This window comes from Pangasianodon hypophthalmus, chromosome 2, assembly GCF_027358585.1.
Source record: "Pangasianodon hypophthalmus isolate fPanHyp1 chromosome 2, fPanHyp1.pri, whole genome shotgun sequence".
Lineage (NCBI taxonomy): Eukaryota > Metazoa > Chordata > Actinopteri > Siluriformes > Pangasiidae > Pangasianodon > Pangasianodon hypophthalmus.
In genome coordinates this window covers 17026336-17053906 of record NC_069711.1, presented here as the reverse complement: position 1 = coordinate 17053906, position 27571 = coordinate 17026336, and the positions used below count along the sequence as shown (strand labels likewise).

The 27571-nt window shown below is 39.8% G+C and overlaps 1 protein-coding gene across 14 annotated transcripts in view; it reads left to right on the top strand.

The window, feature by feature from the left end:
- The window catches only part of szt2 (SZT2 subunit of KICSTOR complex), a 103448-nt gene that overhangs the window by 39075 nt on the left and 36802 nt on the right, over positions 1–27571 (top strand). For 10 of the 14 annotated variants that reach the window (XM_034313328.2, XM_034313333.2, XM_034313342.2 and 7 more), the window contains 14 exons: positions 354–506; positions 981–1083; positions 1234–1348; positions 4917–5004; positions 7755–7873; positions 9224–9388; positions 9785–9869; positions 17865–17915; positions 22237–22407; positions 23313–23504; positions 24395–24582; positions 25057–25223; positions 26198–26295; positions 26424–26556. In XM_034313328.2, the coding sequence (XP_034169219.2) occupies positions 354–506; positions 981–1083; positions 1234–1348; positions 4917–5004; positions 7755–7873; positions 9224–9388; positions 9785–9869; positions 17865–17915; positions 22237–22407; positions 23313–23504; positions 24395–24582; positions 25057–25223; positions 26198–26295; positions 26424–26556 (1828 nt within the window). The remainder of the gene's footprint in view (positions 1–353; positions 507–980; positions 1084–1233; positions 1349–4916; positions 5005–7754; positions 7874–9223; positions 9389–9784; positions 9870–17864; positions 17916–22236; positions 22408–23312; positions 23505–24394; positions 24583–25056; positions 25224–26197; positions 26296–26423; positions 26557–27571) is intronic. The other 4 variants (XM_026913958.3, XM_026913950.3, XM_053232193.1 and 1 more) reach the window with 1 other exon arrangement.

The window sequence follows — 27571 nt, the reverse complement described above, 5'->3', positions numbered from 1 at the left end:
GTAATTGTGCTGTGAAACTTCAGTGGCTCTCCAGGGCGGCATCAGGCACGAGTACTGATAGTGACACGCTATTATAGCCTTATTATACTGAAGACACTACAACAGTCTCTCGCTTTCGTTTTCTTTCACTCTTTTTCATTCTGTTTCATCATCCTTCTTCCTCTGCTTCTTCCTGTCTCAGTGTTCGTTTTCCATCTCTCTGTCCGTTTCTTTTTTCTTTCTCTCCCTCTCTTTCCATCCTTACTTTTTTCCTTCCTTGCACCTCTCCATCCATTGCTGTCTATTAATATGTTTTATTTCTTTCCTCTTTTTTCATTTTTTCCCCTCTACCTCTCTTCCTCCATCTGTTACAGACTATAATGCGGATGAAAGCTACCAGCCGAGAGATTACTTGGCTGCTACTATGCACTTCATGCCGGGTCACTTTGCGTGTGACGTAGTTTGGAACACCATCATCCAAATCCACCCGCGACTAAAGATGGGGCCCAACATGGGAGTGGCACGAGGTGACACACACACACACATTCACACTATCAGTAATTCCCACCTCCAGTAATTCAGATCATGTGCCATAAACCCTATGGGGATTGACTGTCTCAACCTCACATTATTACTTTTGTGGTGGGTTTATTTTCCCCTTTACTTTTTTAAATTAAATTTTTATACTGGAGATACAGTATATGGGGTAATAAAGTTTAAGAGTCTACAGTAGGCCTATATGTTAAGACAATTGATTCCACAGCCACCCACCTTATCCAAAATGTAATAGTTAAATAAATAAGCAAGCAATATAGAGTACTAAATATAGTTATAATTAAGACATTATTATATACCACAGATAAAGCTCTGAAAATGTTGTACGTATTGCAATAACATGGTGCAGATTTGGTTTGTTTCATTTTGTAGAGCAGTTGTATTTGGCGTTATTGTTAATAATTGGTGATATTGTTAATTACTCTTCCCGCTTTGTTCTCTATCAGCAATCCAGGCTCTGCGTTCAGTGTTGAGTGCCTTCTGTGTGGTCAACCGCAAGAACATGTTTGTGTACCAGGAACGCACCACCAAATCTGTTTTCTACCTCAGGTCAGTGTGGTGGTCTGGTAACCTCCATTAAGTTTGGCTTCTACCCTCTCATCACTTATTCAAGCTGGCTTCTGCTCCTTCTGATATAACCTTAACATGGAGTAAAATCTTTCTCATTCAGCTGTTTTGATTCCTCTCTTCTCTCGTCAGACTTTCGGAAACCTCTCAGACAGGGGCATACAGTGATCTGGATATGAATCTCCACGCTTCTCGCTCCCTGGGTTTGGCTCGCAGTCAGGAGCCTCTGGGTTCTGAAGATCTTACGGTACCGTTCACACACACACACTGTTAAAGTTTTCCAATGATCTGATGGATTTCCTATTCTAAATTAAATTATGTATTTTACTTAATTATTTATTTCATTTTGATATTGGCAGGCAGTTTTATAAATCTGTCTTAACCAAGATTCTACAAAGTGGAGTAGGATTTAATATTGCTTTTGTAAGTTAAATAAATCTTGAAAGTCATCAAGCAGCTTTGTTGCTCACCATCTGTTTGCATTTTGTACTCCAGTTTTTTACTCCAAGCCAATGGATTCCAATCCAATCATTCCACTGATGCAGCTCCACCTAAAAATCTAAAAGATTTGGACTAATATAATATAAATGCAATATGTTACAAGTTATTTTTCCTGAAATGCACTTAGAAGTGTTAAAATTCTAAGCATCTCGTAATGTCGGGAGGTCGGCGCTGAGTGTAGGCAGGAGCAGATGTTTTGAGAGGGTGAAACTTTCAATCTCGCTCCAGACTGATTGAAGGGCTGAATATTTTTTTCACAGCTGAAAAAATTCATGATGTTTGAGATGGTCAGTGATGTGACTGAATGGCTGGATGGAACAAATGTCATTTACATATGGCAGTGGTAGTTCAGTGGCTAAGACACTGGGCTGATTAGCAGGTTTTGAGTTTTCATCAGCCATATGAGTAAAACGAAAAAAAAAAAAAAAAAATTAAATGGACATGTTTCCAACTACATCTTCCTTTTTTTGCATTTCTTCTCTGTGTATAAAAGACACAAACAAGTCATGCAGGACCAGAACCAGCACTGTTTAAGATTTTGTGTGTGTGTGTGTGTGTGTGTATATATACATATACAGTGCCTTGCAAAAGTATTCACCCCCTTTGCCTTTTTCCTATTTTGTTGCATTACAACCTGGAATTTAAAGGATTTTCATTTGGCTTTTATGTAGTGGATCTACGCAAAATACTCCAAGTTGATGAAGTGAAATTAAATAAAAAACTCATTTCAAAAAAAAATTTTAAATAAAAAACTGAAAATTGGTGTGTGCATTTGTATTCACCCCTTTTGCTATGAAGCTTCTAAATAAGTTCTGGTGCTACCAGTTAACTCAAGAAGTCACATAATTAGTTAAATTAAGTCCACCTGTCTGCAGTCTAAGTGTCACATCATCTCAGCTTACATATATACCTGCTCTGAAAAGCCCCAGAGTCTGCAACACCACTGAGCAAAAGGCAGCATCAAGCAAGCAGCACGATGAAGACCAAGGAGCTCTCCAAACAGGTCAGGGCCAAAATTTTGGAGAAGTATAAATCAGGGTGGGTTACAAAAAAAATATCCAAAACTTTGAATATCCCACGAAGCACCATTAAATCCACCATAGCAAAGTGGAAGGAATATGGCACCACAGTAAACTTGCCAAGAGAGGGCCGCCCACCAAAACTCACAGACCGAGCAAGGAGGGCATTAATTCGAGAAGCATCCAAAAGACCAACAATAACCCTGAAGGAGCTGTAGAGCTTCACAGCAAAGACTGGAGTGTCTGTCCATAGGACCACTATTAGCTGTACACTCCACAGAGCTGGGCTTTATGGAAGAGTGGCCAGAAGAAAGCCCTTGCTTAAAGAAAAAACCAGGAAGAACGTCTTGAGTTTGCCAAAAGACACGTGGGAGACTCCCCAAATGTCTGGAAGAAGGTACTGTGGTCAGATGAGACTAAAATTGAACTTTTTGGTCATAAAAGAAAACGCTGTGTCTGGCGCAAACCCAACACCTCTCATCACCCCCAGAACATCATCCCCACAGTGAAGCATGGTGGTGGCAGTATCATGCTGTGGGGGTGTTTTTCATCAGCAGGTACTGGGAAACTGGTCAGAATTGAAGGAGTGATGGATGGTGCTAAATACAGGGCAATTCTTGAAGAAAACCTGTTTCAGTCTGCCCAAGAGATGAGACTGGAAAGGAGGTTCACCTTCCAGCAGGACAATGACCCTAAACACACTGCTAAAGCAACACTCAATTGGTTTAGGGAGAAACATTTGAATGTGTTGGGATGGCCCAGTCAAAGCCCAGATCTCAATCCAATAGAGAATCTGTGGTCTGACTTAAAGACTGCTGTACACCAGCAGAACCCATCCACCTTAAAGGAGTTGGAGCAGTTTTGCCTGGAAGAATGGGCAAAAATCCCAGTGGCTAGATGTGCTAAGCTCATACAGACATGCCCAAAGAGACTTGCAGCTGTAATTGCTGCAAAAGGTGGCTCTACAAAGTATTAACTTTGAGGGGGTGAATAGTTATGCACACCCAAGTTTTCTGTTTTTTGGTCTCATTTTTTGTATGCTTCACAATAAAAAATATTTTGCATCTCAGAAATTGTAAGCATGTTGTGTAAATCAAATGTAAATCATTTGAAAATCATTCCATTTAAATTCCAGGTTGTAATGCAACAAAATAGGAAAAAAGCAAAGGGGGGTGAATACTTTTGCAAGGCACTGTATTTTTAATTACAGAGCTTACCTGGGTTTCTCTGTCTTTGCCTGATCAAATAATTCCCAAGTCCTTATGACATAAAGACAAAAATTCTGTAAAATGATTGATGCTAAGCGTAAGATACTCTCCATTTTTAAAATCCTTTTTAGGGCTTTTATACAACAGTATGCTTAGATTCTTTTTTAATCCATACTGGATGTAGCTAGACTACCAGTGTATGTTGGCTGGTTTAATCAGTGATGCAAACCTGTATATAACATCCCATAACAGGAGTTATTTGACTGTGAAGTTTATTCGTTACTTAATGCAATTTGCTTAAACAGAGTCAGAGCAAGTAGAATAAATCACAGCCTTTAAATGTGGTGCCTGAAGGAGCTATTATGTAACAGTATATAACAAAAGTGTTGTTCTGCATTGCTACAGACAAATTAATTGTGATATCAAATCATAATTTTTTTAAACAAAAATGCTAGTTCTGTATCACATGCTAGTAAGAAATCACAGTCTGCCAGCATGATTTACTACTTAACGATTTCAGTCAGTGTTTAATGTTAATGAGAAAGACGGCCGTTGGTCTTTTCTTAGCAGCAATTGCATGTATCCCTGCTTTACCCATTTCACTGAACATGAACATATGTGGTGTTTTTTTAGGCTTCCTTTATACACACACATTAAGCATCAGGAAACTGCAGCCTGCAGAAGTCATTATGGCTCTGGTTGCAAGTAGAGTCACTGCTGGGTGATTTATTTACACTGCTGTGTATAAAACAGGAACACATCCTTCAGTTTAGGAGCTTGATGAGCCGCTCAGAGTCAGAGATTCCTCCTTAAGGAGGAATGAACCGCAGAGCAAGCTATGAGGATCTCGCACTTCATAAATTGAAAAATAGGCTACAAGGGCATGTGTGTGTGTTTGAGTGAGTGAGTGAGTGAGTGAGTGAGTGAGTGAGTGAGTGAGTGAGTGAGTGAGTGAGTGAGTGAGTGAGTGAGTGAGTGAGTGAGTGAGTGCGTGAGTGAGTGCGTGAGTGAGTGCGTGAGTGAGTGCGGGAATTGAAATCGTGTGTTTATACTGTGTATGTGTGTTAGATATATTTTTTGTTTCCAGGGCTCCCGGTCATCTCTGGAGGGCTCAAGGCCAGTTGGACAGGTGGACAAACACATTCTGCTGTTAGTGCATGGAGTGGGACGTGCAGGTGAGAGAGAGAGCGAGAGAGAGAGAGAGCGAGAGAGAGAGAGAGCGAGAGAGTGAGAAAGAGTGTCTGTGTTCTGTAATCTTCACTGTAAGACATATCCTCACACTATTACAAATAGGCCGGTGTTTAAGTATACTATTAAGCCTGTTATACCATTAAGCTAAAACCTTGTTAGAAAGAAAGTTTCTTTCTTGTTAGAAAGAAAGTATGGGAGTAAATAAATAGAGTTTTTTTTTTGTTTTTTTGTTTTTTTTAAATTCAGTATGTGTTTAGTGCTCAGTCCCTTTCACCAAAAAACCCTTTAAATTTTACGACCTTTCACATGTTGGGTAAGTGGCAGAGATGTGAAGGAAGGGTCACGATGTGTTGGTTATGCAGTGATAATGTGGGTGAATTCGCTGCAGGCTGAATGCCTGCAGTACCGCTCACATCCTGCTAGGGAAAGCTGTTGCTCTTTAAACAGCTTTTTAACTGTGAAAGCCATGATGTCATCACTTCATCTCTTTGTCTACTCACTCTGTCTCTCGCTCATCTATCCCGTCTCTTTTATTCTCTCACTTTAATATGATCCTGTTAAGATTTGATTGGTATGACTGTATGTAGCACAGTATTGACTGAGCTTTAGGAATACAGTGTGAAAAGAATGGCAATAATAATAGCAAGAATAGCTGTAATAACTTCAAATAATAGTGATAACAGTCATGATGGTAATAGCAAGAGAACAATCACGGTATAACAAATAACAGTAATGACAGAGACAGTAATAACAGTAACAACAACAGCGGTAAAAATCGGGATAGGAGGGTAGGAGTGAGGGGTGGGGTTTAGGAGTGTGTTTTCAAAGCCTGGGGCATTTTTGGTATACCTTTATCTATAATAGGAAACAGAAAACTATTTTCGATCGCATAGTCAAGGGGACACAGGACCTGACTGATTACATGGATTTAGTGGAGTTTAAACATACTACCTTTCAAACATTCCTGCATCTCGTCTCTCTGTGGTTCTCTGAGTGCTGGAGTTACGTGCTTGAGACAAATGGCCAACAGTTCCTTCATTTCTATACCATTCCAGTTTTCAAATATTTCTCATGTTCTTCCTCTTCATTTACTTTAGGTTTGTTGTTGCTTCACTCCATTAGTGTTTTAAGCCCTTAAACTCCAAGCAACTTGCTTGTGGGTCCAGATTTCCATTCCTTACACATAACTACATATTTTCCTATTACACTTGTTCACTTGTTACAGAGTAACTCACTTGTTACAGAGTAACTCACACCAGTTACGGAATAATATGCTTTAAAATGAATGAATAATAGCTTTGGGAGTTTAAAAGAGTTAAATCACTCACCTCAAAAAGTCTCAACATGTCCTATGATGAATAGATGTCTTTTTTTATTTCAATTCAGTTTTATCTGTATAGCACTTTTAGCAACAGACATTATCACAAAACAACTTTGTATAAATCTGAATGTAGATTTAGATCCCTAATGAGCAAGCCAGAGGTGACGGTGGTAAATAAAACTCTCTGAGACGACATGACGAAGAAACCTTGAGAGGAAGCAGACTCAAAAGGGAATCAATCCTCTTCTGGGTGACACCGCATAGTGTGATTATATGTAACTGTATACTGGCAAACATGGTAAAACTGCTAAATATGTTGAAATGATGTTCAGTATGAGCATATTGTGAATAGCACAGGACAGTCATTATGATTACAGCAGCAGTTCTTAGGTACAAATACTACAGTATCCAGGTGAGATTATTCAGTAAAGCAGGCGAAAGACTTGAGCGTAAACTGTTTTGGGAAATGAAAATCTTTAATCATCCATTACAGCAGAAATGTATTGACTTATGCGACATCTCTTTAGCCCTCCTGAAAATATTTCCTTGCTATATTCAACAATATATGAATATATGAATCAGAATCACCTTTATTGCCAAGTACCATGGGTTTACATGTACAAGGATTTTGTCTTGGTGTACTGGTGCTTAGTAATAGCAGTAAAATACAAGAAATAAAAATAATATTAATAAGGTAAACATTGTAAGGTAAGAAAGTAAAAGAGAGAAGAGAAAGTTATGAAATGAGAAGCAGTAGTATGAAGAAATTGTAAAGCGATGAAAACTATGAGCATAAATATAAAATATAAAAATTTAGGAAAATAAAAATAGAGACAATAACTGTACATTAGTGCAGGATGTGCAAAAGTGGGCCAGTGCAAATGCAACAAGAAAGAAACAAGAAAGAAATGGGTTCCCAAATGATCAGTACATGTTTGAATGTGATGCTGGAATTTCACAGTTAAGCTAATGTTCAGCTAATTACACATTTTTTATTAGGAGTTTAAAAGGAAGGTGATGATTATTTATGTGTTCTTGGGCCAGCCAGGAGCCTGAGATGTGAGTGCACTTACCGCTGCCTCACAAGTGGTCTAGTAGGACCAGACAGCAGGCATGAACAAATTATTCTCTCCTTAAGCTAAACTGTGGCATCTGTATATATCATGGAACCAAAACAACCAATTATATGGGTTTGTACTTTCATATATGTTGCTGTTGTCATTATGTAAGAAAAGATGTATAATGTTATACACTCTAATGTGTAGTTGTCTTTCAGTGATTATCAGCTCTGGTCTGTCTGCAGTACACCCTTGATTGTTCTGTTCATGCACTTGGTAGTGAAGTCGCATAGCTTTAATAGTGCCTGTCTCTGGAGTTAAGATTATCTTGACCCATCTGCGCTCTGATTGGCAGGTCCGGAGATCACAGACGAGTTGGTGAAGGTTCTTAGAAAGCGACTGGATGAGGCTACACTCGACATCATCACTGTGATGCTGGTTAGAAACTGCAAACTGACCCCTGCGGATGTAGAGGTACTCGCAGCCTCTTCCTTTACTTATCTATTAGTAGTTTTCGAAATCTTCCATGCCTCTAAATAGAGTACTGCATATGGAGTCATTTTCCTGTCAAAAGTAATAATACATACATGCAACAGTGAGATCATTCATTTGTGAATAATTTTATGCTAAATTTACAAATCAACTTGAGGGTTTTGTCTGAAACATCTCTGTATTTTGAGGAGTATTAATGAAGCAGGGGACTGCACAAAGCTAATGAGGTGGGAATAAAACAAAAACGATTCACAAGTTGTGGCTAGAAACTGTGCTCATAAAATTGTTGGCTGCTCTGTAATCTTTTAAAGTGAGGCATGATTTATCAAATGATAGTATGAATTATAATTCACAAATCTCACAAGAAGCTTGAACACAAAATCTGATATAAAAATATAAAATATCCATGTTGCATACACTGTGTTTGTATCTGTTTAGTGCTCCTGTATCTGTATCTGCATTCAGAGTTGAACTGGGAGTGGGTGTGGCCCAGACTGAAATTTTTTATTTATTATTATTATTTTTTAAAATGTCAACCCTATAACTATGTCCCTGGAAACACTGAAAAAAACAAGACTGCTGGAAAAATCACAAAAAATTTCCTCAGCTACATCACTGTATACGTAATTGGTCTCAACCAGATACCCTGTGGACCTTGCTAGCAAACTTAGGTGACTGAGTAAATGAACGAGGGTGAATGTTCATGTAAAATAAAAAAAAAAAAAACATGGAATGAATGTACAAGCTGGTATTTTTAAAATTAAAACATGTTTATCAGACCCAAGCAGAGATACACTGTTCTAGGGATGAACTTTTTGGGCTGTAGGGAGTGGTGGCTCTATAAATAAAAGTATATTTCGGTCTTGTTTGTATAGACATATGGTAAAAATATGGTTTTATTTTGGAGCTCAGTAAAGCAGTGTTTAGGTCGAGCTACTGGAACAAGCCACTGACAAATAAATAAATAAATAAATAAAAAATATCCATTTATATCCATCCAATTGTATCCATTTAGAACACATGTTCATTCTGAATACCGGATTTGTATTCTTAACTTGACATCATTGCAGCAATGCACATAGACAATGTTATCTTATTTATTTGAGTAACTTATCATTGAATAAGTTACCAAAGTAGATTTTTGTCTGGGATGCAGACCTTTTCAAGTTTAGTTGCTAAAGGGTATTCACAGTAGTGTAGTGTACTTCTGTATCTATAACATGCATATTGTGAGATATGAAAGGATGAGTCTCTTTTTGCACATTTTTGAAAATAATTTGTCTTATTGCGCTCTCTCTCTCTCTCTCTCTCTCTCTCTTTCTCTTTCTGCAGTTTATTCAGCCTCCTGGTTCTGCTCCTACTGAGGTGATGGAGTTCAGTCTGCCTCAGTACAGCGTCCCATGGATCCGAGCTTTGGCCCATTATCTCCGCCAGAATCTGCTCATCTTCCTGCACATCCCCAAATACACAGACAGTAACATGGAGCACCACTTCAAGGTAACTTCTACACTCTGTATGCCCTTTGCTGCTTCGCTCGGATTCACCTCACATACTGGTTTTAATGCACTCTGGACTTACTGTTTGTTCAAATGCATCACCCGTTCATAGTTATATAGTGAATTTCAAAGAATAAACATATAAAAATTGTTGCATGGTGTAAGAGGTTTAGGTCAGGGTGCATTAATGAAGAGCTGTTCTTTTCAAATCCCAGCTATTCAGCATCCTAAAATAATTTTGAGAAGTGCTGGAAAAGTTTCAACCTGAATATGCTGGCAACTTTCTCTTTTTCCTGAGTGCTTAGTCTTTCAGTGTGTTCTCCAATCAATCCACCCACCTCTCTGTCTCTCTGTCTCTCTCTCTCTCTCTCTCTCTCTTTCTCGCTCTCTCTTTCAGCACTACTTCCATGTGAGCAGTGATCTGCCTGATTCCGATATCTATCTCTACAACAAGCCTGGAGGCCAAGGAACAGGTGGCAAAGGTACATTCTCTCAGTTCCACCATACTCTCACTTTCTGCTTCTTCCTCCTTCTCACTCTATCTCTTTCTTCCTGTCAGTGTTTTATTTTTTACAGAATGCTTTATTGACATGAGAAAGGACTGTAATTTTTAATTGCCAGAGCATACTTAGATACACTCACCGTCCACTTTAATAGGAACACCGGTACACCTGCACACCGTTATCTAATCAGCCAATCATGTGGCAGCAGCCCAATGCATAAAATCCTGCAGATACAGGCCAAGAGCTTCAGTTAATGTTCACATCAGAATGGGGAAAAAGTGTGATCTCTGTAACTTTAAATGGAGAGTTTTTGAGGAATCAAAGTTTACTAATGATAGGGATTGCCTGCGTGATGCTGATCTGTAAGCTTAATCCATCTAAATTCCTTTGCTTCATTGTAAGCAGTAAACGAAGAAGCCACAATTCTTATAGAAACCTAAAACTATGATTACTTGTGTATGAATAATTAGTGATTTAGCCTACATGTACCTTGCCAGAATTTCTCCTCTTTTGATTTAAAGTAAGCGGTCCTAATCTTGGGTAAATCTTATGTAATCAAAAGCTTTACCCAGATACCTAGGATAATCATTTCATATTTTCCTGGCAGGCTGTCTGTAAACACAGCCTGGGCAGCAGAGATAGGATTTTTACTTTAACTCCTTAAACCTCAGGCTCATTATTCAGTTATTTATTTTAAATCATATTATTTAGTATCTACTATGAATTATTCAATAACTCCAGTAAAACTCATATAAAACGTGTACAGTTACAAGAGTCAGGAAAGGAAATTTGGACCCGCCAACTCAGAGTTTTCGGAGTTTATATAGATGTCTGTTGGCACAAAATTATTCTCAGCTCAGATCAGTATGTCATGTCATCCAGGCCTGAGCACAGCTAAACTGGAAATATTTTTGAATCTGTGTAATGTCATTAATCCTGCCTTGGTGTACTGACAAGACTGTCATTTTGATAGACTTTAAACTGTTCCAGTGTGTAAATCAGTCAAGAGAGTTTTAAATCCATATTAGAAGTTAAACATCATTAAGTATAGCAGTGCCAATACTTCACCAGCAAGAAGTGAAAAGAAGTCATGCAGCATGGAAACCAAGCAGCACATCTTTTTGTGCACTGTTTGGTGATAATTGGCTGGAGAGAAGAGGACTTTTACAGTGAAAGCTATAAATCTGTAAGGGAAAATGAACAGGCGAATCTTTACACTGAATAAATTATCTACTTAGAGAGACAAGTTAGGGAGAAGTGCGAACTGAAGAGGAAATCCAGTGATGAAATTCCTTTCGTTGACTACTGTAGTATCCCTATCAGCAACAAAAACACCCCTGTGCTTTCCTTTAATTGGATGTGGAAGACACTAGTAAAGAATGAACACTGAGAAACCTATAGGCAGCAAATCAACAGTCCTTAATAGAAAGAAGCAAGAAAACTCATGTGTATATATTCTGTAGTGGTGAGGCGAAGGACAAAGGTCTTCCAGTGAATCTGTTGCAGGGAAAAGGGAAAAGCGTCACTGCACAGTTCCATATGCCTGCTGTTCATTTGGCATGCTTTCTTCTTTCTTTCCAGCAAGCAGCTCTTTAATCAGCAATTTGCCAGCTGAAGAGGAGTGTGATTCTCATTGGCTTTCTGCCAGTTTAGCGTTTGGGTGCAGATCCACCCCGGCACATGCACTTGCTAAGCTTTACACCGATCAGCCATAACATGAAATCCACCTACCTAATATTGTGTAGGTCTCCCTTGTGCCTCCAAAACAGCTCTGACCCGTCGAGGCATGGACTCCACAAGATCTCTGAAAGTGTGCTGTGGTATCTAGCACCAAGATGTTAGCAGCAGATCCTTTAAGTCCTGTAAGTTGTGAGGGGGGCCTCCATGGATCAGACTTGCTTGTCCAACACATACCACAGATGCTAGATCGGATTGAGATGGGGGGAATTTAGAGGCCAAGTCAACACCTTGAACTCTTTGTCCTGTTCCTCAATCCATTCCTGAACAATTTTTGCAGTGTGGCAGGGCGCATTATCCTGGTGAAAGAGGCCGCTGCCACTAGGAAATACTGTTGCCATGAAGGGGTGTACATGGTCTGCAACAATGTTTAGGTAGGTGGTATGTGTCATAGTAACATCCACATGAATGCCAGGACCCAAAGTTTCCCAGCAGAACATTGCCAAGAGCATCACACTGCCTCCGCCTGCTTGCCTTCTTCCCATAGTGCATCCTGGTGCCATTTGTTCCCCAGGTAAGCAGCGCGTACACACCCAGCTGTCCGCATGATGTAAACTAAAATGTGGTTCATCGGACCAGGTCACCTCCTTCCATTGCTCCATGGTCCACTTCCGATACTCCCATGCCCACTGTAGACACTCTCGGGAGTGGACAGGGGTCAGCAAGGGCACTCTGACCGGTCTGCAGCTACGCAGCCCCATATGCAGCAAACTGTGATGCACTGTGTGTTCTGACACCTTTCTATTGTAGCCAGCAATAACTTTTTCATCAATTTGTCCTATAGCAGCTCTTCTGTTGGATCGGATCAGACAGGCTAGCCTTACTCCCCACACTTATCAGTGACTCTTGGTCGCCCATGACCCTGTTGCCGGTTCCCTGGTTGTCCTTCCTTGGATCACTTTTGGTGGGTACAAACCACTGCATACCGGGAACACCCCACAAGACCTGCAGTTTTGGAGATGCTCTGACCCCGTTTGTCTAGCCATCACAATTTGGCCCTTGTCAGAGTCACTCAGAGCCTTATGCTTGCCCATTTTTCCTGCTTCCATCACATCAACTTCAAGAAGTGACTGTTCACTTGCTGCCTAATATATCCCACCCTTTGACAGGTGCCATTGTAACGAGATAATCAATGTTATTCATTTCACCTGTCACTGGTTTTAATGTTATGGCTGATTTGTGTAAGTGTTCGTTATATTATCAGTTCAATTATTCAAAAGATATTAAGAAGATTTTGGTCGCTAATCTATGTGCTGGATGCTAATCCTAATTGCATATCCATGGGGCTGATCTCATTATTCATAAGTCCTTACTTCTACAAAAACAAGACAAGAGAGATAGTGTTGCTGAAGTAGAGCACTACTGCTGTCCTGTACTACTGGTGCTTAGTGGGTGAGACGGGCATTAGGTGAGAAGGGCAGCAAGTGAGAAGGATGGCAGATATGTGGGACGGCATAGGGGGGTGGGAGGGGTAGATGAGTGAGGCAGGCTACGGGTGAGACAGATGATGAGTGAGACAAGAAGTGGGTGAGACAGTCATTGGGTGAGATGGTCATCGGGTGTAAGGGACAGCACGTGAGACTGGTGATGAGTGAGACAGGGAGTGGATAAGACAGACGATGAATGTGCCTGGCAGTAGGTGAGACAGATGAGTGAGGCACACAGAGAGTGAGACAGATGATGAGTAAGGCAGGATGTGGGTGAGACAGATGATGAATGAGACAGGCAGTGGGTGAGACAGATGAGTGAGGCACACAGAGAGTGAGACAGATGATGAGTAAGGCAGGATGTGGGTGAGACAGATGATGAATGAGACAGGCAGTGGGTGAGACAGATGTGTGAGGCACACAGAGAGTGAGACAGATGATGAGTAAGGCAGGATGTGGGTGAGACAGATGATGAATGAGACAGGCAGTGGGTGAGACAGATGAGTGAGGCACACAGAGGGTGAGACAGATGATGAGTAAGGCAGGATGTGGGTGAGACAGATGATGAATGAGACAGGCAGTGGGTGAGACAGATGAGTGAGGCACACAGAGGGTGAGACAGATGATGAGTAAGGCAGGATGTGGGTGAGACAGATGATGAATGAGACAGGCAGTGGGTGAGACAGATGAGTGAGGCACACAGAGGGTGAGACAGATGATGAGTAAGGCAGGATGTGGGTGAGACAGATGATGAATGAGACAGATGAGTGAGGCACACAGAGGGTGAGACAGATGATGAGTAAAGCAGGCAGATGGTAAGACGGTTACTGGGTGAGATTGTCGTTGGGTGAAACACTAATGAATGAACACTGATGAATGAACAGTGAGACTGATGTTTAGTGAGACAGGCTGTAGGAGAGACAGGCAATGAGTGAGATTTTAATCATTTTAATCTGCACAGATTTATGTTAAGCAAACTCTATGCATTGCCATTAGATTTTGGGTACTCTGATATTCAGTTAGTGTACAGTATTTAAATTTCTTTAAATGAAAGGAGATGGAAGAGAAAACAAGATAAGTATGATAAAACACTGCTCATGAATAAGCTGGCTGCACTGATGAGACTGATCTGAGAACTCTCTAGGAGTTGTCTTATATTCTAATGAGTACTATGACAACCCACTTTCCAAAACTCCCAGCCTCCTATAACCCACAAGCAAGTACACAAGTCAGGCAAAATTCCACTGCCACAAAACATATTCATGGGTTGTAACTGAAAGAAAGATTTCAGAGTTTTGCTTTTGGTAGTTTTGCATACTAGTTTGCTCAGACTATTTAAACGCAAACAAATAGATAAACACTGTGTGGTGGCACAAGTGACATCCTCTGTATGGGTGAATCCTCTGCAAGTTTTGCCACCCTAATATGCCACCATACTATACTAATAAATAAAATGTAGAAACTGAAAAGTCAGCAATTATTTATAATTTTTACTGAATGTTATCCCCATGTAGGTTTCTTGCTATAACATTTTTTAACATTTTTAGGAAGAGTTGCATTGGCCTGACCTGGCCTATAGACAAGTAGTGGCAGATGAAACATTACTAAGCTTAATGAAAATAGTTAGTGGCTGACTTTTAAGTTTGGTGATGGGTTTGCAGTGTAATGGACAATGAAAAGTAAATGTAAAAAAAGAAAACAAACAAAAAAACCCAAAAAAACAGGAAAGTCATCTTTTAATTTTTGTTCCAGATTTTTGCCTACATTTTAAAGTCCCAGGATTAGCTCCACCCCCAGGTGCTTCAACTGGGTCTGTTTTGCTTCTTTCTTACAAGGCAACTCATGAAGCATATATAATTTTATGTGGGTCATTTTAGGAAAGAGTAACTCTCAGGCTGAAGAGGGTTTAAAATGACAAACTCCTCCTTGCTCCTATAAGATAATATAAATGCTCATTTGATGTCATCTACTGCGTCAGTGTTATTTATGCACGGGTCTGCAGGTTAACACGCAGGCTTGTTAAACACACTTTCTGCATCACTGATATATTTATATAGGATAACTTTAACTCTGTTATTTTGATTTAATCTTTAGTAATGCCCAGGTCTTGCAGTTGCTGATGTTTTTATACCTTGTATAAAAGTCTAAGTGCTCTATAATGGCTGTGAAGAGAAGAGCTGAGTCCAACTCATAACTGAGAAGTGACTCAGTAATTTAATATGATAATATGTCTGGCTAATAATAATATGTCTGGCTGGTGAGGGATAATTGGCAGGTAGAAGCAGAGACGCTGCTGGTGTATCCAGCCTGGAGCAGCTGTCGGCTAATTAAATGATGACTCTTTAAAATACTGGCCAAGCGAATCGTGAGTCGTTCAGGTACTGATTTTGTGCTTTGGGTCTTAAAATTACGAAGGCTTAATTTTAGTAGAACTGTAGGTTTGGATAATAAGAACGGCGTGGGGCTTTTGGCCTTGGTTCCAGGATGTGTGGGTTTAATCTTGTTCAGCTGCAGTCATGGATTAACCAGCGTGGGCAGCGATTTGTGCTCTATACGTGCAGCACAGGTGTGATATCTGATGCTGATGGCACTTTGAAGCCCAGCAGTATCCTTCATGTATCACACTGCACTGAGTGTTTGCATTCTAAAGACTCCTAGACAGACAGAAATCCTCTTTGATACTGTGCTATGCAGTCATTTTATCAGTAAGCCAATCCCTCACTTTTTAACCTGCCATCCTCTTACCTATTTCTCATTTACATCTCTATTCATTCTCCACTTTATTGAAGCCCATTTTAATATACCAAATTTATATCCAATTGTAGACTCGTATCCCACTCACTAGCTAAGTCTACTATCATGTAGTAGCTACCAACCTGGGAAGACGGGAGATAATACTGCCTTCATGTGCTTTCAGATTTATTAAACGTCCTAAATGTCACTCCAGGTAGTAATTAGTGGGAGCTTCAGTTCCAAGTTTGCTTGATTTACTGACCTTTACTTTTTCATCAAAACAGGGGAAGTGATGGTTTCAGTGGTCAATAGCAAAAATTACTCTAGATACAGTTTACTTTTAATAGTCAAAATTATGCCGTAGACACTAAGGGTGCTTTCACATATGCAGTGTTTAATCCATTTGAATCAAACCCTGGTGCATTTTCCTCTTTGGTTGGTTTGTAACAGGTGAAGATCAAAACAACTGGTCCAGGAGCATCTCTGCATGGTGGTGAAGGTTCCAGTCAAACTCTGTGATTATAGTTAGAAAGCGATTCAATCCTGAATCAGCCCATGAGCCATACATGTTGTCTTTTGGATTGCAGGTGACATTTTTCTGTAGATTTGAGATGCTAAAATGAGCTGCGCAAACTGAGCCAAAGGACAGAGCTAACTGCTGCGGAAATGTGATGTGTTCTGGAGATTTGGACTGATCAACAAAAAGAGCAAATAAACAATGAATAATATATGCAAAATGTTTTAAATCAGTCATTTCTAATATCTAATAATCTGCTAATATATTGAGCGCGGTACTGTGTTCTCGATGTTTGGGTGATTTTTATAATTTTATAAAATATAATTTTATAAACTTTTTTACTTTATCATATTTCTGACTAAAGAATGAAAGAGTTTTACTCATGCACACACACACACACACACATAGTAGTATAGTATGGTGAGAAAATGCCATAATAGATCAGGCTAGCTAACCAGCTAATATTAATGGTGCATGTGGAAGCAAAGAATTTCTGATGAAGATTTTGTGAGTGGGACGAGCATTAGATAGGAGCGTATGTGATTCAGTCAAGATACTTGACGCCAGTCATTGCACCTTGTTAAAGTAGCTGAACTGATCTATGAGTGGCACACTGGGAGCTCCAGGCGAGTTCCATCCTGCCAGTGCAGAGTATTGCATGTTCTCCTTGTGTCTGCATGGGTTTCCTCTGGGTTCTCCGGTTTCCCTCCACCTCCGGTAGTGGATTGGCTGCATTGCCCTGAGGAGTGAATATGTGTGGTTGTGCATGGTGTCCTTTGATGCACTGGTATCCAGTCCTGGGTGTATTCCTGCCTCACACCAAGTGTTCCTGGTATAGACTCTAGATCCACTGCAGCCCTGACCATGATTACTGAAGATCTATTGTGGATTCATTAGCTAACAAACACCAGTTTATTCAGTGTTACAGGGGAGAGAGGAATGTCATCTTCTCACTCAGAAAGTAGGGCTGATTATGTTCTCTTGGATGGCTGTGGGTTTGTCTGGATTGATTTAAAAGTGATATTGGAATAGTACAAAAGTGGCACAGTTAGTGCTTTGGGATTAATGAGCTATACTATCCTCAAATATAGCTGTCTACTGTCACATTACTGTCATTTTCAGCAGATACAAGTTAGCTAACCAAAATTCTAACTTTTACAGCACCAGACATATGTACATCCAGGGTGACTGCTCAAGGGTGTGATTATCTCACTGCAGTCCAGCTGCTCTGCAAAATCCTGTGCCTGTTGTGGGTTTTTTTTAAACCTATGCATACATTTTTATGAGAAGTGCAAATAATTTTGTAGCTAGCTGTACTTGCAATATAGCCCCACTTCGCTCAAACTGGTGACGAAACAAAATCAGAAATCTGAAAATGTAAACATTATAAAAATTTGATCTGAGGTACCGCACCCATTTTCCATCCTCAAAGCGTGTTTGTCTCTTTCTCTATTTCCTCACTTCTTGTCTCTGTCCCTGCCTCTGTGGTTGAGTCTCGGCATCATTGTGTGTTCTTTCCTGTGCTCACTCTTGTTGTGGGTGTTTTTTATTGTGACTCAGGTACCATGTCGGAGCTCGTTCAGAACCTCTTCCCACCCTCGCAGTTCCAAGGTACCACAGCTCCATTTCCCATCAATGTTTCCCTGTGCTGGCGCTCCCTCCTGGCTGTGTGTGTGTGTGGTTCTGCTCTCACTTATTCAGCTTTGTTTAGTTTGTGGTGCCTTATTTGTTCTAAAATCCACAAAGCCACGCTTGGGCCTGCATGAGATGGTCTGCTCGCAGTTGTTTTTAATTTAATTATTTTTTCTGTAGTTCATCGTCAGAATTTTGCTTTATGTCAGTATTGTGAAAATTTGCTTCAAGCTTTCAGAGGTTCAGAGAAACCATTTTCAAAATCAGCAATAGTTTTTGTTTTGCTGCAGAATGCAGATTTTGCTGAAATCAAGAAATCAAGATATGTAATAATATTTTACTTGTAGCATAAGACATGGAATATTATGGGGTGTTTACTATATTAATATTACTTAATGCAACATTCAAATGTTTCCAAGAAAATTCTTCATCTGCTATCCGTGACTTCAGAAGTTTTCTGCTAGCTCAGAGTGCATGAGCTTTGACGCAGTGTTGGCGTTTCTAAATTTTTTTCCATCTCGTGGGAGTTTACTTTGCAGTTAATGCAAAGGCTATTTACTATGATACAAAGCCCTTTGCAGATAAGGCTGTCTTCAGGCTGTCTCTGTACAGATCCAGTTATGTTACATGTGATGATGAACCAGATTATTAAAACCCAGGCATCCTTATAAGATTTCTTGATTTTAATCGAAAGCGAAGTTCACTGGATGCATTTCTGAAGGGCTTTATTCAACATGCGTAATTTATAGTTCCATTTAAGAAGTGTTTCAGTACATGCTGGTTGTGTCAGAGGCTTGTAACCCTCATGTTAGTTTTTTCCATAATTTAAAGTGAAGCGTAAACTCCAGAGAAAGCCATTTAAATAGCACAATCACACTCTACTATACTGTCTTAACTATTCTATACTCTGTTCACATTAGTTTAACTGTATTTTAGTAGATTAACTGTTAACTCTCTGCAGCCGTAGTTTCACAGAAATGTGTTTGTGTCATGGTGATGCATGGTGATAGTGATACTCACAGATAACCATAAAAAAGCCTAATAGATTTTTTTTTTTTTACACATTGTCCCACTGTCTCATTCCACATTTTTTATTGAGCTGTGATAGAATTACAGCTGGCATAACTTTGGCTGTCCCTGTCCCTATGTTTCAGTGACACAGATGTACATTTGGCTGATAGTCTTCCAGATAATGGAGTGTACTGTAGTGCCTACTGAACATGTGCAGTGCGAATTGAATGTGAATTTGGGATAAGACGTTGTAGTAAGCTGTCTAGTAAGCATTATTATATGCCAATAGAAAAAGATTATTTCAAGCTTTCAATTAGTTAAAAAATATCTAGAAACAGGTTTGATAATCATACATTTGGTCCAGTGTGATCACTTTCAAATAGGAAATACTAGACAAATTTGACTATATTCAAGATTTTTTTTCCCACTTATTAAGATGACATTTTTGCAGTGAATAAAGTAATAACTGCTAAAATTAGATAATTGCTTGATTATTGGTGTGATTACTGATAAGATTATGGGTCTTAGAGTAACACCCACTCCTGCCTAGAGGGCACACAAGACACAGAGGAGCCAGTCAGGCCTCATCAAGCCTCTTGTAATGTTGTGTGGTAAATAGAGCTTTCACCAAATAAAGGGCGAAGAAACACAGCGTGGATGAACAATCCATCATTACAATGATTGTACAACACACAGCCCCTCTCTCTCTCTCTCTCTCTCTCTCTCTCTCTCTTTCACTCTTGTGCACACACACACACACAAATCACATTGCGGTGGTTGGAGAAGGCAAAGTGGCCAGTTATTGGTTGTGTGGGTTGTGAGCAACACATGTCCTACTGCAAGAGAGAGAGTGCTAGAAAGAGTAAGGAGGAGAGAAAGACAATGATTGAGCAAGTCTGAGACAGAGAAAGAGAGAGAAAAGGACAGAAAGGGTGAGAAGGAGAGATAGAGAGAGGACTGCAGATGGTGTGCATGACCCCCTCACTCATCCATCATATGAGGAGCATGACTCACAGTGCTAATGGTGTGCACTAATAACAGCAGCTAGATAAACACGCACACACACACACACACACACACACACACACACACACACAGACTGAACGTGACTGCTGTTGCAATGCAGCTGTTTGTTGCAGATTGAGAGATCCATCAATTTCTCTCTCTCTCCACTAGAGGCACGTCACTCATGTCCTCCAGGCCTGGAGTGTGGAAAGCTGAGCATGAACTACAAGACTTATAAAATCCCAACAGCTTTCAAAAAAGTAAAGTGCACATAAAATATTTTGGACAGGACTTCTCGTCATAACTGGGGGAACCGTCCCCTGTCATGCCACAGCTACCAGCCAGGTGAGGGTGAAGGCCAACATGTGCTTCCCCCAAGACACGTGAAGTCAGTCAACTACATCTTTTTAGAACTGCTGCTCATGCTGCGTCACAGGGCAGCTTAACATCCTCAGAGGAAAGCATTATTCACCCTTGTCTGCATACATGAACTCACAGACACCCGTCGATTGGCTAGTGTTGCTGTGATTGACAGGGGAGAGGGAGTATCACAGAGAGCATGGCCAGTTTTGCTTTCTTGGACTCTCAGCCACAGATGGCTGTGGCGTTGTCGGGATTCGAATTTGCGGTCTGTGGATGATGAAGCGAATGGTTTTCTGACATGTCCCATTTCTTTACTACATTTACATTTATCTCGTTTATACAACTGAGCAGTTGAGGGTTAAGGGCTTTGCTCAAGGGCCCAGCAGTGACAGCTTGGTGGTGCTGGGATTTGAACTCTCAACCTTCCGATCAGAAGTCCAACTGATACACAGTTATGTAACAGCATCTATTTACTTACCTATCCTGATGTTTCACCTTCTGTTCCTAATAATCCGAAAGGTTTTCTATGGAACTGTCTGTTATTGTTGCAGGCCAGTCAAAGTGATCGAGTGTCAGTGTTGTGTTCTACTTAGAAACCAAAAAAAGGCAACCTCAAATTCCGGCTAAGGACAACTTATTAAACTATTTTCATCAAGATACGCAACCTATTGGCGCTGTACGAAAAGGTGCTGCTATTGCTGGATGCATCTCATTTTTGTCTCAAGACAGACCTTGAACCTTGAGGTTAAGGGTACAGCACTGGACCCCCTACAGTTTGCATATTGATCGCGAGTGGTTGTGGAGGACACTGTGATCTGCCTATTGCACATGAGAAGACAGCGAGCACTGTGAGAGTCATGGTCTTTGACTCCTCAAGTGCCTTTAACACCCTCTAGCCAAGGCTGCGGGGTGATAAGCTAAGTGCAGCACAAGTGGACTCACAGAGCAGCAGGCTACTTTTGCCTCGCTACAGAAAGGAGCACTTTACAGATCCTTTCTCCCTTCAGCCATTAGACAATACAACACCATCATTAGTTCATCCACCTGACATTAATACTTGGACTGTTCTACATTTCCTCAAATTGAATTGTTACTGCACTGTTGGTCCATAATTTTTATTTTTATTTTTTATTCAGTGTTTACTGGACTTTTGCACTATTCACACATCAGCGCTTTTGCACTTTTTAATAATTACGAAGCTACTACTGTATTTGCGTAATTTTGTTTGTCTGTATTTAATCTTTTTTTAATTCTTAGATTTTGTTGTCAGTGCTATTTGTATTATTTGTATTCCGCTGAAAACTTTAATTTTTGCCATTTTAAAAAATTTCTCCTAGCTCTGTAAATGGCTGTTGCTTGTTTCAGCTAGTTAATCACATCCCTAACCGTCTCACGCTATTATTGGAAAAATGTTTGAGAATCTCTTGCAGCTTCCAGACATTCCCAGAGCGAAACTGGAAGGCTTTATATTCACTCATTTGCCCTCTCACACTACCGGAAGCCCACACTCAACTCTGATCTGACTGAACCGTAGATTCACTTGTGATTCCGAAAAAGCATCATAGTACAAATGGATGATAAAATTGGGCGAAATATCCTGTTTATAACTTAACTTGGAATTTTATGTGCAATAAAGAAAATCATCACTTTGGATTTCAGAGAATCCACAGTGGACAGGATAAGCGCTGCCTTCTCACTTAATTTCCGTGCTGCGTTTAAGGCATTTATAGATCCCACTAAGTTTCTCGCTTGCATATGCATAATAAGCATTAATCTTTGCCTTGTGCACAGAAAGTCTTGGCTGGCTAATTGCATTTAAGAAAATGCCTCTTACACATCTTGCACTATGCTCCATCAGTTGCTACGGTCCACTTCTAACAGGTGTGTGTGTGCGTGTGTGTGTGCGTGGTGTTTTCCACAGGTATTGCATGCATTGCACTGTCCTTCGTGGATGCTCAGGATCAGCCTCTGTATATCTCTGCTCATGATTGTGCTACACCGAGAGGAGAGGCCGCCTCCATCTCTCTCCAGCCTGAGCAGTTTGAGCGCCTCACATCTGTGGTGAAAATGGATTCAGGAAAACCCAGCACAGGTAACTATTTAGATTCAGTTTAGTTTTATTTGTATAGCTCTTTTAACAATAGAAGCAATAGTCTTCTATAAAAAAAAAAAGCAGCTTTAAAGAAATCCAGATTTAGATCAAGATCTATAAGAAGGTCTGTTATAAACTTGCTTTTCAGAACCAAATGGTGGCGAGGACTTCTTTTTAATTAATGTACAGTGAAGCAGATTATATATAGTACATAATATTACAAAAAAATATTAAATAAATGCTACTTTCTTATTGGTTTAATATAGTGTAGGATGCCTTAAATATGGCTAAACCCAACTGGCCACTGAGGCACTCAGCATTTTTTTTTTTTCCTGTTTGTATGATGCAGGATGTCCGAATTCAAAATTAAACACCCTAGTAAGATAATCTATATATCATAGATGTAAACAGATGTTTGAGTTGTTTACATTTATGTATGAAAAACAAAAAATGTATGTTTTGGATGGGTTTTTTTTTTTTTTTTTTGGTATAGTTGGCTTTTTGTTTGTTAAAAATCTCACCACCCTTTTACTTTTGGGAAGGTGACAGTAGTGAAGCTACTAGTGTATAATAGCAGTGAAGAGAAACAGCATTATTCTAATCATTAGTTCCTGCACTGTGTTTATTTCACTCTTTGCTTATATTTCCTGAATTATTTTTGTTTTTGCAGTGGGTGTCAGTGTGAGCCTAGTCAGTGTGTGCCTTGTCAGATTGTACATTTAAAACTAGATTTAATCATAGCATAATTAACCAAAATTGCACTAAATAACTTCATTCTTTCCATAATATTAGAAATGCCCATCATCATGGATATATTCAGGATGTATAAACACTCTCACCCACATATTCCTTTGTGTGTGTGTGTGTGTGTGTGTGTGTGTGTGTGTGTGTGTGTGTGTTTTCAGGTGGCACAGTACGGGTGCGGTTCGATATCTGGGAGCAGGGGAACGTGAGCCCTCTGCAGCTGACGGAGAAACTCCGCTCAGCGCTGCGCCACGCACTGTGTGATCTCATCATGGAGATGAAGGTCCTGCCAAACCCTCTGTGTCTGGAGACGTTCTGCGTTCCTGAAGCGGGACAAAAAGACAATAATAACAGTGAGAAGATACTCACCTAATCCATTTACCCTCAATCAATTTTTTTCCCAATAGTCCATTAACGAGAATTGTTTTTATTCACATGGTCATCCTACGCTAATTCATGTTATTCACGTCAAGTTATATTTGTCTTCATGTAAGTCAAAAACTGTGTGTTCATACTGGCTCAAAGCTGTAGGGTTGAGACACATAGAGAACACACAGAGGCAATATCATTGGTGTTGGTCATCAAGAGACAGCCACTATGTTCATGTTATACTGATATAGCTTAGGCTTAGTCGTCTCTTTCGGTTAACTTCCTTCATTTTATATAAATAAGCTAATGTTCCTATTTCATGTTTGCAGAGAACTTTAGCAAGCTTGCTAATCGTTTTAGCTATTATACAATAGCTTGAAACTTAAATTAGTGAAATAAAACCTTTACACGGATACTTACTCACCACAGCACAAATAAGGTGGTGTCACAGGACAACACAGTAGACCCAGAGTCATTTTTTTCTATTATGTATGTCTAGTATATGCATTGTTTGAGAGTGTGTTTACATTACATAGACAACTATTCGTTTTACAGAAAGGAGTAGTGTTGTGGCCAGGTTGCTGTGTGCAGAATGACAACATCAGTTATCTATGTCTCTAATATGTCTGTGAAGACACAGGAAAAAAAAGTCTTAAAAATGCATTCTTGAAAAATAACCCCCAACTGAGTAAAATGTTACTAATTTAACAAATACAGTGTGCTCTTGGACCTGACTGTAAAAGTGTGTTCTTGGTACACTGTTGTAAAAATAATTATAACATCACATCCTCTTTGTGAAGTATGTCAATTTTTCTTATTATTACAAATTACTCTTGAATGTCAGTCTTTGTTAAAAAGATACCGTGTCTTTCAGGCTTCAGTTCTCAGTCTGAGAGTAAAGATGTAAAGGAAAGCCCTCGACGAGCCTCCGCAGTTAAGAGTGGACCTGTCCCAATCACACTTAGCTCCGCCCCAAGCTCCACCCCTACAACTGGAGCCAACACTCCTGAGTCAACTACGCCCACCGGAAAAAACATGCGGCGGAGCTTCTGGGAAATACTGGTGGGTGCCACACATGCTTGTTGAGGGCATGTGTCTTTATCAGCATCAGATGAGAGTCAGATTAGTAACAGCCTACACACACACACACACACACCCACACACACATACAGCTTTACTTTCATGTAATTAAAGAGGCTTGAGTGAACAGACAGAAATGGGAGAAAGACAGACAGGCAGACAAACAGACAAGCAGATATAGACAGATAGAAATGAATAAACAGCTCTACAGACAGATGGCCAGACAGATCCTGATAGACAGATTGATAGAGTGATTGCCAGACAAACACAGATCCTTGCTTACTTTATTAATGCTGCAAAGAAAATAAAAAAATGCTCCAACAGTTCAGGCAGTTTGGTACAGAATATAACACAGATAGACATATGATAAACAGCCACACATGACTATTGGAATGTAAGAATACAATAGATAGATTGCAATATTTGTGTGTGTGTGTGTGTGTGTGTGTGTGTTAGAGTAAACCGGACTCGTCAGAACTGGGCAGCCCAAAGACAACGGATGACATTGTGCAAGAGAAGGCGGAGGACAGCCGTGTGTCACGGCGGAGACACAAAACAGAAAGTGTCAAACAGCAGTGGAGTCATGAGAGAGCTGTGGCAGTAGAGAGGGAGCAGGCTCAAAGGTACACACATTCCAAGTGTTAGGTACACTCACCTTGTATCTACACTTCCTCACTTGCCACTTTATCAGTTACACTGCTTTATAGAGACACATTGTAGGTGTGCAGCATGTCACTAGAAAGGGACGACCACAGAACTGTTATTTGGGTGGTGGGCCATTCTCATCACAGCCATAACACCGCTATGGAGATGGCAAGTTAGTGTGTGTGGTGCCGCTACATTGCTATAGCTTTTAAACACCTCATTGTTAGTCATTGCTGAGTTGAGCAGAAGTCCATCAACCAAAATATCCAGCCAGCATTAGTGCAGTGGTGAGAAACTGATCCTGATGAGCTACAGTCTCTAGTGGTACACTGGCAAAGTAGGTGTCCGTACTTAAGACCCCAGCAGTGCTGCTGTACCTGAGGCACTCTTTCTAGCACCACACACACTACCATGTCATTGTTACTGATGTGCTGAGAATGATTAATACTCAAATAATATCTGCCGAGTGGTGGCCTGGGGATGATCGTTTTCCAGTGATGGACAGGTAATAGGGAGGCTGATGAACTGTATATAGAAAGAGATGGACTACAGTCAGTAATAGTGTTGCTATAAAGTATAACTTTATGTGTCACATAGAGTTTTGTATTTAATTATCCACAGTAATGTAGCTGAAATTTAGCTAGATTTGTAAGGCTACCTGGGATTTATGTAAAAAAACTGTCCTTAACTCATTTTTCCACTGAAGTCAATGACCACAATAAGTGCCTGATAGAAATTATTAAACAGTTGCATTTAATATAAACTCAAGAACAAATTAGGATTAATAAAAGAAGAAAATTAATAAGAAAATCATTACGCTATTTAAAACATATAAAAAGAGAGTTAAATAGAGCTAGACGTACAGCAGAAATAACATACTCGCAAAAACATTCAATATTACATTGTCACTGAAGTGCCTTCTCTCTCTCTCTCTCTCTCTTCCTGTTTACAGGCGTCATGTGACTAAGTTAGAGGAGGGAGACATTGGCACCCTTCACCCACTCTATCAATCCTCCTTCCAGCCATGGGTCATCTACATGGCCAAACTAGGTGAGGTTCAGTCTCTCAGAACATGGTATGTTTGAGCGGCTGCTATTGTTGTTGCTGTTGTTATGAATGTTATAGTCATATTAAAAACAATAATTATTATAACAAATCTCTCCCTCTCTCTCTTTCAGGTTGTCCTTCCATCCAGCACTGCACAACGGAAATGTCGTCTCTCTTCCTCCTTCCTTCCATCATAACGGAGGTGGTGAATCTAGTGTCGTCTCTAGCCCCAGACACTGCTGTGAAGGTTTTTGAAAGGACCAGGTACTGAGAAGAAAAACTTTTCTTCTGTTCTTCTAGTGCTTACATTAAAAAAAATGGGCTTGTATTATTGAATAATGATGGAAAATTAAATTAGGGTTAAAATCTTTTAGTAGAATTTATTGTAACAAGTCATATTCATATTCAGGTCAGGTAAGGAAAGTTTTAATCTGAAAACGAATAAAATACTTTATTCACGTTGAACGGATTGTTTTAAACAGAAAGAAATACAGATATGAATAGGAGCCATTCTTCTTTTTTAAAGCATGTCAGAAAGGTTTACAGGGCAACTAGTTGAGACTAGAGGTACGCATTGAGTCTGGGATCCCACAGGACACAAAAAAAACAAACTTGCATGACCGGGAGGTTTTTAACTTTCATGTGAGCACAAGGCAGCTATGAGATATGAAGGCAGTGTTAACTAGAACATGTGAGGCTGTGTACTGTATTCACATCATCCTTAGTAACTAACTGGTCCAGGTATTAGCGCTACTGCTTTGTTTATCTTTTGGGAATTGGAAAAATTTAATTCATTGGAATTTAATTTCTATGGGCAGGTAAAAACAAAAATTATAACCAAATGAGCAAGCAAAAAGTCCTGTGCACATCTTTAGTTGGGACCAATTATGAACTCGTGTGATGTAGCTGAGGTTGAGGAACTGCCATAGACCATGGTGACAGTTTCTGGCATTTCTGAATTAATTTCTTATTGATTGATTAATTAGTTAATTAATTAATTAATTCAGAAATGCCAGAGACTGTCACCATTTGTCACAATTAATTAATTAATTAATATTTTTTAAAAAAAAACTTGATTTAGGCCACTCCTACTTCAAGTTTATATCCTAATACAGCAATGGATATTTGAAGTACTGAACAGATACAGATAGTGGCATTGAGTTACACTCCTAGTGCATTGATACTGCATCATATAAAACCAGATGTTACTGGCACATGAACACTGTCTCTAGCTATATGTTTCAGTTAGTGTAGCTAACTCTTCACATAATCATTTGAA